Source organism: Centroberyx gerrardi, chromosome 12, assembly GCF_048128805.1.
Source record: "Centroberyx gerrardi isolate f3 chromosome 12, fCenGer3.hap1.cur.20231027, whole genome shotgun sequence".
NCBI classification, from domain to species: Eukaryota; Metazoa; Chordata; class Actinopteri; order Beryciformes; family Berycidae; genus Centroberyx; species Centroberyx gerrardi.
Window position 1 is genome coordinate 24,803,714 of NC_136008.1, and position 15,545 is coordinate 24,819,258.

The 15,545-nt window shown below is 42.1% G+C and overlaps 1 protein-coding gene across 1 annotated transcript in view; it reads left to right on the forward strand.

The window, feature by feature from the left end:
- Positions 1 to 15,545, forward strand: part of LOC139931856 (CUB and sushi domain-containing protein 3-like) — a 214,744-nt gene that overhangs the window by 28,202 nt on the left and 170,997 nt on the right. Inside the window, exons 3-4 of the mRNA XM_071925480.2 lie at positions 6,071 to 6,183; positions 14,445 to 14,639. Coding sequence (XP_071781581.2) covers positions 6,071 to 6,183; positions 14,445 to 14,639 — 308 coding nt within the window. The remainder of the gene's footprint in view (positions 1 to 6,070; positions 6,184 to 14,444; positions 14,640 to 15,545) is intronic.

Consider the following 15,545-nt stretch of genomic DNA (forward strand, 5'->3'; position numbering starts at 1 on the left):
CATAGTCATTCCGCTGCCACTGATGTTGCGTTGGTCCATAAACAGGAGACGCCATAAACGCTCAGACACCCGGCGTCTCCAGGCCAGCAATGACATTTTTGGTTGACCTGGTGGGGTCGAATAAAGACGCAAGACAATTGGCTCCCATCTGACTCGCACTCGTAAAAAAAGCGCTGTGTAATTTCTGTATGTGCGGCTGTACAGAGAGTTTTAATTGGCATGATTTTTTTATTTTATTTTGTGGTATAAGCTTTGATCAAATCCACAAAAGTTCCCATCTCGCTCGTGCCTGAAGCAAAGCATAATTGCTGTATGCTCTGCCACACTGAGGGCTTCGTGAGTGCTGTTTTTGTTTTTGAATAAGCTTTGATCAAATCCATCAAAGTACTTGCACTCAAATAATTTGTTTAAGACTTTGGATTGCCTGCACCAGCTTTCAACAAGTTGTGCCTAGTCACCATTTAAGGTCACAACAAGGTGTCATATTTGTTACTGTTACATGTTTTGTGTTGTTTTCCTTGGAATAACCTTTGGCATGCAGCTATATTCCTTCATTATGGAGTTGTCATCAGGATGCTTCTCAAACTGCAATATCATTTAAGTTGCACTTTAAGTATTTAAGATTGCATAATTAATTAATTATTACTAATTAATTAATAATTAAAGCAGAGATTGGACTTTGTAGGAAGACTAAAATGGTTAATCATTTGCTTTTACTCAGACATATTTCTAAGCCCACACTTTTGTGCAAAGGGATCCAACATTGAGACTGTGAGTTCTTTCTTGTAATTGTGTTGCAAGGGTAGGATATGCAGATCCTTATAGCTTCTAACAGTGCTCTAGGAATCCAATTTCCCTTTAATGGAACCTTATTTATTGAGTGCTGAATGCATACAAATGTAGTAGTTCTTTATAATTGACTTTTTTCCTTTATCTGAAGTTAAGTTCTTCAAACCTTCCAAAAAGCTATATATATAACATGTCTATGAATGTTTTATATAAAAATTTGCTCCCAATTCAATTCATACCTGTGGCCCAGTGTTGCAAGATATGCCACCAAATGCATTTGCAATGGGCCAGAATTGACTATGTAAAATGAATGGAAGTATTTGTCAGATTGAAGGCTAGGTCGTGAAAATTGTATTTCCAAGGTGATAGATTTTATGACACACTTAATTGCCTATCCATTTAAGGAACTGGTCATATTTTTTCTAATTGCATATTCTTCTTGACTATGATGCCTAGAAGTGCTGTGCTTTTACCATCTTAAGTTAAAGTGAAAATGAAATGTTCTTCCAAAGTCACATTAGGGCTTAATCCTATACTTAGAGACATCCTCAATGGAAAGTCTCAGATGGAAGTGAGATTTAGTTTGCAAACTTGTCTGCTAACTAAATCACACTCTTCTTGTGTCTGAGGAGACGGCATGCCCCATGGTGTTTATTTGTTAATGACATTTTCCAACCGTTCACCTGATGCTCCCGTTGCCAAAGCAACAGGCAGCAGTGAATGCCAGTTGACGTGGATCCCTTTGCTTGCTTTTGTTAGTACTTTGGTCACAAGGCGCATGGCTTCCCTGGTTTAAAGCAAACCTTGGTAAAACACGGAATGGTATTCCATGGATTGCTTGGAACTTGGAAGCTGTGGGGAATACCGATATATTATAGCCAACCAGTTTGGTGTGCACAAAAGCAAAGAAGTTTGTGTACTTATTTTGCAACAGCCTGGTGCTAGTTGTGCAAAATGTAGCCTAATCAAGGCACCCACGTCGGAAGAGATGTGTGTAATTGCACAGCGCTTTGAAAATACATACAGATCCCTCAAATTAGATGCTGCAGATGGAACACACATACCTGTCCTGCTACCTTCAGATGACTATAGGGATTTAATCAACATAAAGGGAAAGCACTCATACATCATATAAGCAGTTGTGGATGACAGATGATGGTAAGAATCACCCCTTCATCTATCCCAGTACACACTCTGCCTTACTGGCATTATTGCCTTAATCACATTACAATCATATTGTTGATGTGCAAATAAACATGTCTACTGGTGGAAGAATATATATCAAAGTGAAACAGGCAAGGATAGCATACATAAAAGGTGTGTACTGTGCGACTGTGCCTTGCGCCATGCACAATTGACCTGGTCTGAGCAGGTGGCCGGCGCATGCACAAATCCCACTTGTCCTTGACAGTTGACACCAAAATTGCACTGTGCTGCTGGATTGCCAGTGCCGCCGACACACCCCCTACTGCGCCTCCCACTTCAGCACAGTTCCGTTTACTGCAAGTCACCAATAATCTAAACGGGCGCAGACGAAGAAAAAATCTGTGTGCCTGACAAAAATACCATAAAGCCCCACCATGTGCCATCACGAAATTAGGGCCCAAGATATCAGGCTGCTCCTTTTTTATAAAACAATAATGTTCATATGCTCCTCAAGTGGGGCTTCAGGCAAGGAATAAAATGTATATGATCCATTCAGAATGAGTATCTCTTTGGCCCTTGTCCCTCTTGAGTTTCCATTCGCTTGATTAGATGCCGCTCTGTAAATTTTCTGTCTATATCTGAGAATGGCGCTAAAATAGTGTGGCAGTGGTGGAAACCCTCCCCGACCCCATCGTTCTACTCCACCCTTGTGAGTGTTGTCGCTGTAGTCCAAGTCAAAACAGTTGCTCAGGCTTTAGTTTGCTGGTCTAAATTCATTCTGCAGTCTTTCTAGAAGGGAGCAACAAAGATGAGAATTTCTTTTTTTCTGGCCAGTAAGAATTGGGGGTATGATCTGTCAGAATTGCGAATGGGACAAGGAGTACAGAACTCCATTTCTGACTGACTGTGACTACATTGTCACCTCCTCGTTTTTCTCCCCGACAGTGTTTGAAATCATGTGTTCCTCTCATGGTCAGTAGCCCTCACATGACATCTTCATTCCCTTGCTGTTTGGTGCCATAATGACTGCACTGCAACCTAAAGAAGGCTTTTGTTGTCTGTTGGGACTTTGAATCTGGGTCTAGCCTTCAGTTTGTCTGGGCAGAAAATGTCTTCTCTGTATTTGAGGTGTCCAGGAGATTGAAGAATATACCTAGGCTTTAGCTGATCAGGCTTAATTTATCCTGTTGGGTTTCGCATCACCCCTGCTGCCTTGAGAGTGCATCCTCTTTCCCTCCTCTCTGCTCTCTGTCTTCAGGGTGACTGCTGCTACACAACCTATAAGGTTTGCTCAGCCTTTAGTTTAATGGGCAAAATTCATCATTTGTTGTTCATCTGTCCCACTTCTACGGTAGCCATCATTGGACAGGGCTTTTTGGTGTCATATTGTGCAACTGCATTGCACCCTTCCTGGTGGGTCTCATCGACCTCCTCTCTGCGAGCGTCTACTCTGCAGCCACGACTGCTCTGTTCTTTTCTGTTCTGCTCAGCCAATAATTAGTTCCCCCGTGGATCCCCCTCCCCAAACTTGGGGTAAGGAGGGCAGTTCTAAAGACTACACAGCTTGACATCAAACCATGATTCATTGAAAATATATAACTCCCATGTGGAAATGGCCCTATGAACCCCCCTCCGTTCTTCTGTTGGAATGGCACTGAGAGAGAGTTGTGTTGTAAAGGAAAGTAGGGGGCCTTGTTTATTACTGCTTGCCATGGCAGCAAAGAGAATAGGATCAGAGAGAGAAAAGACAGGTGTATGGACAGAAAAAAAAAAAAAAAAAGATAGGTGAAAGAATAGTGCTGACAAGATTCACTAGATGCCCCCCTTGTCTACCAGCTCTGCTTCGCTGCTCTGAGACTGGGAAAATAAATCTTGACTTACTGAATGAGCTCAGAGAGCAAAAAAAAGAAGAAGAAAAAAAAAATACAGAAAAATAAAGACAAATATTTAGCAAAACACATAGTACCTTTCTCAGCAGCAAAATCTAGCTCATTGGACATGCTACCAAGCATATGCTGTTACTATGATAGTATGTAATCTCAATACACTACTGCGTGCCTGTGTAAAAATCTCCTAACAAGGTCACACTTCTAAGTCCTATTTCCTCATAAGTTGCATCCAAAATTGCATCAGATAGCAATTGACTTCAAGTTGTATCTTGGCATACTGTGCAGTACCTGCAACAAAGGGTAATTATTTACTGCGAGGAGCAGCGCAGTTCACAGTGCTGTAATTGGAAACTCTATTGAAGCTGTAAATACAGCACCTTCTTCCTTGCTGTCACAGAGGGAATTTATTTATTTTTTCCACCTGAGGCCTACTATAGACATCATTCACCTAGCTAATTGTCAAGCAGAGTTGCAGTCACAGTAAGACAAACAGCAGCTGGACTAGCAATAGAAAATAGCAAGAGAAAACAATAGGGCAATAGAGAACAAGACATTTTGTTCCATGCACAAGTTCTATTCACCATAACTGTTACATTGCCTGGCTTACGGGGGTGGAAGGTCGATAGAACATCGGCAACCGCCGCTGAGGAATGGTCAGCAACACATCTTGTTTACGACGTCGTGAAAGCAAATGGATTTGTTTGGATCTGCACCTAATTTGAAATGGAGCAATGAAGCAGTCTGTTACAATGCAGCTGCCAGCCCTTAACCACCTTCCAACAATAGAGAAGGTTCTCACTTGGGTGTTGATTGTATAGTACCGAGGATGTTATTGGTGGATAAATTGCATCACAATTCTCAGAGCAATTCTCAGTTTTATTGGAAACAAAGTGCTGCAGTATACAAACCCATAGGTGTGGTGAGGTTTGAGGTTTTTGAACATTCGGATTATTTAAAGTGATATTTCACTTTGGTAGAAAACTTTATTGTATTTTTGCATTTTGAGTGCCCACATCTCTATAGCAGTTGATGAATGTCAGCCACCACACATGGCTACCGTTGGGATGTCTTGTCAGCGCCACCACTTTTACTACTTTAATTCTGAAAGACTAATCTAAAAATAAAAAAACCCATTAAGACCCAGATAGTATTGTTTCAGTCTGTGCCCCAGAGCAAAGTTTTCAACAAGTAATTGTTCCTGTTTGCAATCATCAAGACTGACAGACACAGGGAGAAAGCTAAATGGTGGTAGTCACAGCAGAGCCCGATGACACCCAGGGCTCCAATTTTGTGAATCAATGGTGCATGGTGCAAAGTGCAGTCAAAGGCGCACGACGCGGGCGCACAGGGCATTGCAACTAATTTTTGGTAATTTCGTGACCAGTGGTGTGTGGCACACCTTTGGCGCAGTTGGAAACGGGGTGGGATTTGGAGGAATACATTACCAATAGCTGTGGTAAGGGCTGGCACCAGTCATGACCAATCAAATCGCCTCTTTTCCTTCCCTTTAAAAGAAGTGTGCTCTCCGCATCCAGGCATCCACCAGAAGGTCCCCTCCACAATCCCCACTCCATGCATCATGGTGCAGACTGACAGTTCTATGTTGACAGTTCTAGTTAAATTGGCCAACATATCATTCACAAAAAGGGTTGGTAAGCTTTTGAATAGGATCTGCTCATGCGCACATTGCTTGGTAAAACCACAAAAACAGCATAGAACACAACTGTGCTTTGTGCCATGTGCTTTTGACATGTTCTGAGCAGGCGGCAAGTGTAAATACCCATAATCCTTGACACCAAAATTGCCCTATGCTACTTGAGCGTTACGACATGTCCCCTATTGTGTCTCTCCTCCCATTTCGCTGCAGTCAAGCACACGATGAGTCACCAAAATACCAAACAGACACAGGCAAGAAAAAACCTTTGTGCGCCCGACGAACATGCCACTTTGCGGGCTTAAAGCCCCGCCGTGCACCATGCGCTGTCACGAAAATAGAGCCGCCAATGTTGGCAGGTTGACTGCTCTTGAACTTGTGTGGCTATTATATGTGGAAGCTGAAAAGTGCGAATGTTTTACCACAGTGGTATCTTCAGACTCTACCAAGGAGCTTTTGAAGGACTCTGAGAAGGAATGTGATCCTGTAGAATTCACTATATCATTTATGTCTCACAGTTTATCAGCTTTACAGTCGTTCTTTATTAGGGTGGAGTCGTGTGACTGAGGTGTCTTTGTCTTATTCTCAACAGGTTAACAGGATTTACAATCCCACCACCCGTCACCAGTTCTGGCTCCATTTTTTCACTGAGGCTTACCAGTGACTTTGCAGTAAGCGCTCATGGATTTAAGATCGCCTATGAAGGTGAGTAAAACATTATTCCCTGTTCTTTGTTGTTTGCTCTCATTAGAAATGACCATTTGTATGAAATATGAAATAAATGTTATTCAAGTTGGTGATTAAGACCGAGACAGCTCTAGATGAACTGGATCTTCATTTAGCAGAAAAATCCATTAGCCAGGAAAATGTAGATACCATTTATTCTTCGGAGAGGAAGGTGTGATCACACTTACTCCGCCTGATTTCCTGTAGGACTTCCACAGTTGAGTTATGAAAACATTAGGTACCTCAATTAAGCAAATTAATCTCATATTTTCCAAATCAACATCCCTCCCCCCAAAGTCCTGAACCTTTTCTCTGACTCCAGAGGTGCATCTGAAATCGCACGGCAGATGGCGATGGGAATTAGTTGAACTAATGGATGTGCCGAGTTATCTGTGTTGAAGCAGAGCTGAGTGCAGCGGGGAGCTGTCTAAATATGAACTATCCTTCTGTGACCAGCTCTCGCCCCTCCTCCCTTCCCCTCTGCTCCTTCATCTCAACTCCATCGCTCATCCATCTTTATTTCTCTGTCTCTCTCCCTCCTTTCCTCATTCTGATATTTTCCCTGTCTTATGTCTCAAGCTGTCCTCTCCTCTCCTCTCCTCTCCTCTCCCCTCCTCTCCTCTCCTCTCCTCTCCTCTCCTCTCCCCTCCTCTCCTCTCCTCTCCTCTCCTCTATTACTCCTTTTCTAATCTCCTCTCCTGCCTCTCTCGTCTTCCTCATCCCTCTGTCTCCCTCCTCCCCATCTACTTCAATCTTTGTCTGCTCCCCTCTTCCTCTACCTTCTCATACAAGATCCTTCATTTTATTCCTCCCAGTTTCACTTCCCCTATCTCCTCTTGGTCTGCCCCCCCTCCCTCATGTACATCACCATCTCCCCCCCCCCGTCTCCCCTCCCTCCACCTGCGCCAGACCGGGCCAGTCCAAGACCTCTCCCCTCTCCATCTGCCCATCTGTGCCCCCCCCCCCCCCCCCCCCCCCCCCTCTCTCCCCCCCTCTCTCCGCTGGGTAGCCTGGTTGAATTAGATCTCGTTCTTCTGGCTCCACTTTTGCCTGCGGAGTCTTTGCTGGAATTTCACGCTGATTTGGATGTTAATCACATTTTGTTACACATGAGGCTCAGATATCTCCTGTTACTCAATACTGAAGAGTAATGAGGACAATGGAGAATATCTTCCACCGGGGTATTATATCAGCAAAATGTATGAGTGTGGGAGTCTCGGGGATTTTAGCCAAAGCTGTGTTTTGCTAATACTTCGTTAGTAACTTGCACAGTTCAGTTTCTGGTGACTTTGATTCATTCTTCATTCGCCTGGGGTTAGAATACAATACACAGCATAAATAATTAAAGAGCTGACTGAGTAGTAAAGTATTATTTACCTCTGCCTCTGAAATAAGGCTAAGGTAATTGGTGCTGTGACCTTGTTGGCTTTACCTGTTGCAGTGTAATGACGTGCCTCGTCCTAGTCAATATTGTGATCATCATCATCATCTGAATTTACAACCTCAAAAGATGATTATCATCATAAGCATCCATTATTTTCAGTCCGACACCCATATGACTGGCATATATGCACCACATTCAATGTACTCATCCATAATGTATCCATGTGCAAACCATAGTATCACACTGTCACCACTAGGCATCTCTCTTCCTTGTTATGTTGATATGCCTTGCTACAGTGTATCCATGAATATGTATATGCTGCTCATTCTTGTGACTCTAAACGTGTGATGCTTGTAGACTCTCGGAGATGATTGAATCATGACTGCAGTTAAGTGGATTTCAATCTGCATGTATATGAAGGAGACAGTGAAGGACACGGCCAGATGGAGTCTCGTTTCTAGTCGGCCTGTCAATCTATTGTCAAGTACGTTGGAATGCAAACCAGCTCCTTTCTTCTTCTTCCATGGATTTTTACCACTGATTAGTGCTTGCTGTCCTGTCTGCCGTCTCTCGTCTGTCAGTGTGCCGCTGCAACCTTAACCTTTTCACCGCGGCCTGAAAGGGTCAAGCTGCATTTATTAAGGGATATAGATGTTTTTTTTTTTTTCCGAGATAGCCAAACAATAGCCAATAGCCTTGTAGCTTTCCAAGGGATAGAGATAGGCTACTGCTGCTGCGTGCTGGTCATGTACCTGGGGATAATGCTATCTGTTTGCCCTTTGTTGAAGGTTGTGTATTTGCAACGGAAACATTGCAGTGACTATCTAAAACCTGCCTGGATGCGGCATTTCTACTTGCATCGAATCTTTGTAAGACAGCTGACCCATAAAACATCATTTCCTCTTTTCTCCCCGAATCTTTTCATCATTTGTCCCTTTCTGTCAATGCAGATTGCCCGCCGAGTTGAAAAAATGTAGGTGTCTGCGTGCGTGCGTGCGTGCGTGTGTGCGTTGCTTACCAGTTGCTGTGCCTTGTGATCTGACGTGGGTTCAGTCAATATTCTTTTCCCCCTCCTGCATGAAAAGCCAGCCAGGCAGCCCGGCAGCCAGTCACCCAGCCAGCTAGGAAGCCAGTCAGGCAGACGAGGCAGTCTACACAGGCGGCTCCTGTGGGGAAAGTGTGCTGCCTGTGTGCTCGCAAACACCGCCACTCCGTCAAACTTCCATCTTCTTCAAAGGGCTACAGAGTCATTAGATATACAGGCGAAATAAATAGCTCAGCCCCAGAGAAATCTCGCACCCAACTACCTCATTTACTAGTTCACATAACTCACTCGCTACCTCTGTGATGAGGGCTAATGCAAGGCTGCCATGCTCCCGCTGTGTGCGAATGTGAGTCAAAGGTAAAAACTACACTGTGTTATGATGGCTGAATCCCACTGCTGTAGCCTTCACTATTCATGTGCATCATTGTTTTAACCCGGCCTTATTTTATACTGTAGATGGGTGCTCTTCAATCCTATTAACATTGTCTGTCTTGGTTTTTCTCTGGTATCATGTTCTATTTTTGTGAGGTTTAATGCACACTGCTGTTTTGACCAGGTGTTACTTAATGGAAGGGTTAGAGATATTTCACCAGGTTGAGAGCGCTCTCCCGCATAATAATAATATTGTTTGCATTTGTTTTTCTGTGGGATCACACAGTTTGTTTGCTGTGATGTTGTGATGTTTCGGTTTTTTTTTTAAACCAGGCTTTAGTTTGAAGATGGGTTAGAGATGCTTTGCAAGGTTAAGAGCGCTCCTCCAGCATCGTATTAGCGTTGTTTGCATTCGTTTTGCACGCCTATCTTAAAATCTGTTTACCGGATATCATGAAGTTTAGCAGCAGCCCCTTGGTGTTTCAGAGCAGCTGTTTTCTCAAGGTTGAGTTATATCAACAATTTATTCAGGGTCCTCCAGACAGGCACACTCGTTAGCTCAGGGCTAACGCTGTATCTAAAACACTTGATTTCTTTAGGGGATTCTTCAAACCCTCATAAAAGGAGAAAGCCCGATTCATTGTTCCGTGCGCAGGCTGTTAGTCAAAGTAGTTGTCTTTTTCCCAATTTCACATTAAGAGATGTAGGGTTAGCTGCAGTATAGGCTTAGATTTTCCTTTTACTTGCAATGCGAGGCCTTATCTGAACCAAGTGCTTCAAATATCTGCAACACATCCTGTGAATTAATTCAAGGGCCTGTCTGTCTGAGTCATTAGGTATGACTTTCCATACACCAAAGGGCATTGAGTCAGTGCTGGTATAATTACAGCTGGGATGCATCCATTACTTTTTAATTAGTGACCTGGGGTGAGTTTCTCGAAACATTTGCTTGCCAGAGCAGGTCTTTTGTTTGTTCATACAGCTCTGTCATGCACAGCTGCCAGAAAGTAATGATTATCGCAATGAATGGCTGATCATTTTTCTTTATCTCTGTTCAAATATATAATTGCTGAAATGATACACTTTTTCAGTTCTTGGAGAGAATGTGGGTCAGACCACAAAGCGAAAACAACAACAACAACAACAAAAGACAAAGAACTATGTAAAATGTGTATACACACTAAATTAAAATCCCTCAGATGCCTTGGACAGTTTAATCGATATTTGGTGGATTTCAGCAAATCTCCTAAAGGTAGGCCCATGAGCCCTATGTGTATAGCAAGCTCACACCAAAACATGTGAATAACAACGCACCCAGTAATGCAGTGGAGTGTATATGAAGCTATATGGATTGTGCTCACCTCTTTTCCTGGGCATATATAGTATACCCACCAATCACCTAATTACCATGGACAAGTTTTTAGTCTATCCTGGAAGTGTAAGTAATTGATATTAGCTACTATTAGTGTCCTCTAGAAATCTTGTATCGTTTTACTGGAATTGCCATCGTCTCCCAAAGGTAGACATTTTTATGATGCTGGGACCAAGCCATTGATAATTGTGCATTGTAAAATCAACCAATTTTGCCAAATTCCTGAAATTTTGGAGATACCAGGTTGCTGCAGGACACTGACCTTGTTTTCCTTTATACCGGCATCGGCACAATTCCCAGACTACTAGTGATCTAAGGAATGCTCGGCAGCACGGGCCCTGCTCAATCCCTTCAGCTCATCAAGCAGTTTTTCTTTTGCTTGTTGTTTTTGCCATTCTGCATTCATATCACATAGCTGATGCAGAGGATTGGTTGATATGAAATGGTTGAAGCGCACTTTCCCTTTGCTATACTCCAATGACCATCGCCATCCTGTTCATGGTAAAGCGTTTTAATCTGAGGCTAATGGGTTGTGTTGTGGTGAAAGGGTTTCTGAAAATGTTTTTTTTTTTTTTTGGTCATGGAGAGTTCTTAATGACCTCCCGATTGCATGCGACGCCCATCCGTGACCAGATGATTTTCTGTCTGGTGCGGATTTGCTTGATGCAGATGTTTTCAACTCAGCAGTGCGCTGAATATTAAACCGGCGTTCTCCTCGGCGAACTCTAAAGGCTTGTTGTGGCGAGGTTGTAGATATTTGGATAGCCTTTGATGTGGCGAGTCACAGTTTGTTGAACTCCACCAATTTGATTTTTCAAACAAATGAATTTGAATTTCACAGGCTCTCTGCAATTCCCATGGTGAGATGTTTGTTGTGCGTTGCCAGGGACTGTGCTGTGCCACAGCGCCATGGAGGGACAGCAGAGCACATGGCTGCGCTGGAAAACAATAGTCAAGCAGGGTCAAAACGCTTTTATATTGTGCTTCCTAAAAAAAATACTATGCAGCAGAGCAACGGCAGCATTAGATATATTTTTCTATGTATGCTTGTATGCAGATAACATTCATTCCATAGTTGTTTCCGGTATGAGGGGGCCGGTATTTACTCTTAAAGCCCCTCGCTCCTGTATTTTTAAACCTGGTTTTCACTTGGAGTTGAGGGTAATCATGCCTCTCTGTAAATCCTAACCACAGGTGTGTTGGATGATACTTTCTGTATTTCACACATGCTCTGAATCCCCCTTTTCTCCTGTTTTCCACCAGTCGCAGTCTGTTGGTATTTAATCTTGCTCATAAACATCAACAGCCGCCAGTTGATGGCTGGGGATTAATATTGCATTCATCAGAGATAATGCATGTGGGGGATCTGTATATGAGCATCTGCGCTGTAAAGTGGATTAGTAATTGGATTAGTAAATGATTCCTGGAAATGAACATTTGAAAATACGACTTCACAGCTGTGTCTGTCAATGAAATCAACTTTCTGATCGGGGTCTCAAATTCACATGCACGTTCTTCTCTCTCTCGCTCGCTCTCTCTCTCTCTCTCTCTCTCGCTCTCTCTCTCGCTCATACACACAGAAAAACAAACAAACAAAATGCTCATATACAGTTTATCTAATGGAGGGGAAAAATGATTTTTTTTATTTGTTTCCTGGCTTGCCAGTTAGAATAATTAGCTGAAAACCAGATGGCACATATCGAAAATAATAATTACACTTGACTGCATGATCAGTCACAAGCTGTAGGACAGAAGGAAGTTTTATATTCCTATCAACAGAACAACACAGGACCTGATCAGACTAATTGGGTCGTATTGATCGTCAACCGCCAACATAATTCTGCAACGTTCATTATCATAAAGCCAAGCCTTTAGTTTCCAATATAGACGACTATGTTGTTTTTTAAATGATATGGTTAAGTAGATTTACAACAGGTGTTTTTCCATTGGAGATCTGCGAACCTGCATGTATTGAGCTGCCTCTGATTTAAGTGGAGCTATCTGTGCTGGTTTTATAACAGTGGTTATGATTCAGGCGTGGATGTTTTGTTATTGAAATATTGACCTGATTCACACCATTTTTAACACTTGGGGTAGGAAACTACCTGGAAGAGTAAGTAGGCCTACAGCCCAGCTCTGTCCTAATGTTGTGTACCAAGATGCACATCATACACATATTTAGCATTTCACAGATTCTCCACTGAAAACATATTAGAAACACATGGATCTCAAGAATCCAGAGGGATGTTCACATTTTAATATAAATGTAATATATTTGGCCCATTATCGCTAGCTACCAGAGTCTAGCTTAGCTTACTAACTACTTTCCTGCTAAATTCAAGCAGTCATTGTGGTTATTGTTCCCGGGGTTGCTAGCCTATTTATAATACAACTGTTTGGTCTATATGAACTAATGCTAGTTTTATGCCAATCTCCCACCCTGAGTGTTCAAAATGGCGGCCGTGTGAATAAGGTCAATAGAACATCATTAAAACAGCAAAAATTCAAAACAGCAAAAACATGGATTTCTTTTTTTTTAAGTAACTAACATTATTACATGAGAGAATTATAGCATTGAACTATATTTGCTGCACAAGGAAGTGTTTTTGCTAGCCAAAGCTTCTTGGTCTTAGGGGCGACGATGGAAAGCCTTATCAATATTATTATTTAGACCAGAGTTTTGAACAGCCAAAAGGGCCTGGAGATGTGAAAAGGACTTTTGACAGAGATTGACAGAATTGTGGTGTTCTAATCGAAGGGAGAAATGTATTGGTGGATTTTCTCCAGTTGGCTGAAGGGCAATGTGTATAAAAACATCTTTAAAGAAATACAAGGCTGAACAAACCTCTTGGCCTGTTCATCACAACTGACAATAGATCTTTATCAACAATTTCTTTCAATAGTTTGGCAAACTGTTTATCAAGTATTTTGGCTCTATAAGAGCAATAAAATGGTGCCAAGGAAGTCAAGTGTGACGAGTTCAAATTTCTTTGGCATCAACTTCTTGGTGAAGATATATATAACTTCAATATGCCATCTTGTATAAATGTGGCTGGTTAAAGGCATTTCTAAACATAATATTAATGCAGTTTTGTGTATGTAATATTATTTTTCATTCTTCTTGTCCTGTCATCTATCGTATATATGTTTCTAATATCTATGCTTATTGAAAATGATGAACAGTAGGTAGTAGATACACAACAGGTAATGAGGCAATAGAGAACTGCGAGCATGCAGCAGGAAAACTGTTCATCAGTTGGTCGGTTTTCTTCTATTGGCTCTATTGGTATTCTTAGTCCAGGTGCTAAGAGGTTGATATCATTCATATTTCTGCAAATGTGACCTTATTGTGACCATCCTAGCATTTTTTCAGGGTTGAAGAACAATGTGTAACTAGCTATATTAATAATGTAATTTGTTTGGGGAAAACAACAACACAATGCAATATGCATACAATAGGCTGTTAGGAATGGAGGTCATTTGAGAGAATTAAATGGTTGTAACACTATGTTTAAAATCTGGTTCAAAAAGAAGAAACATTCATTCACAATAACCTCCCTGGAGTTTAAATACAGTGTGAATATCAGTGAGAAAATTTGCCTAAAAGTAATCCCAATGAATATATATTTTTGAATGACACCTTTTTTTAATCCCATCTGGAAAACTGGCTCAGCTCAGAAGCTTGAATTCTTGATAACCAACTTTGTAATGCACACTCTACAAAAACAATCTACCATTATTCTGACTATTTTGTCTTCCCTTCCTACATTTAGAGTTGTATAATGAGTGATTTTTACAATATGTTCAATGGCTAGTTAGCAACATACGAACATAGTACTGGATGTAAGGTAGTTTATTCAATAGAGTTCTCAGTGTTCCCCCTTTATGTTTATGTTTTCTACCATGGTGGCCCACCATGGTAAGATCATTACCTGCCAGGCTAAAACTATTTTCAAGATAACTTTATTTTTACTCTAAATGGGCAGAAAACTTGTTCTTGTACATATCTTTTACAATAACACACATCATTATTCTAACCAATACCGCCTTCTCTTCCCATGTCCCAGAGTTGCGGAGCAGCTCGTGTGGAAATCCAGGTATTCCACCCAAAGGCATACTGAACGGAACACAGTTCAGCGTCGGCGACAAGATTCGCTACCGCTGTGTCACCGGCTACATCCTGGACGGACACTCGCTCCTCACCTGTGTCAACAACGCAGCTGGTGTCTCGGTGTGGGACTTCCCTGTCCCCATCTGCAGAGGTGAGGATGTTTTTTCCCACTGATGCTGAACTCTTGATCGTTTCTAACTGTGCGACGGCTGCTCCTGTCTACCAGCCAAACTGTTTACTTTCGGCTCACAAGGTCAAGTTGTTTTTCTAATCGTGGAGAATTCCTGTTATGTTATCTACCTGCATGTGGCGAGCAGGTGAGCAGCCATTAGTGAGCAGCTTGTCCAGCCTGTCTGCAGAAGTGAGAAGGAGATTGAGCACTTTTACAGTGACTGCCATTTAAAATGCTCCAGGTACGATGCAAATGCTGGCACCTCAGACAGCAGCATGATGACTAATGATGCGTCACGGCTGAACACCTCTGATAGAAACAGCTAGGAAAAGCTGTCCAGCCTGAACTTTTCTACATTATGAGTGACCATTTACCTCATTTTGGTTTGCACTTGGCAGCCCGGACTACTGGAATATTTCAGATAATATACAGTGGAAAATAGCAGAACAGATATGAGCATGACAGACAGTACAGATTGAGCCAAGATCAGGCGTAGGTGGTAAGATATTTGAAACAGTTTCTGAAAGTCTGAAATGCTGGAGGTGTAATAGATTTACTTTTCAGAAACTTGAAGAGCCTCAAAATGATTCGCTCCTCATTTTTCCCCTCAAAATTTCCCCCAACGTATTCAAAAATAATCTGTTGCCCAGGATTTGAACCCTTGTAGATGCTGTACGTGGGTGATTTTTCTCGGCAAGAGCTTTTGCTCAACCACCATGAATCCAGAGAAGGAAGAACAAGCTGTAATGATGGTTTCCTTCTGACAGCTGGATGATGAATGGCCGACTGGCTCTCTTTATGTCAGGCTGTTTATCCCGTGCTCTGTGTGGATGGGATCTGTCGTGACACTGACATGACTAATCCACTCTTACATAATTATGTGGC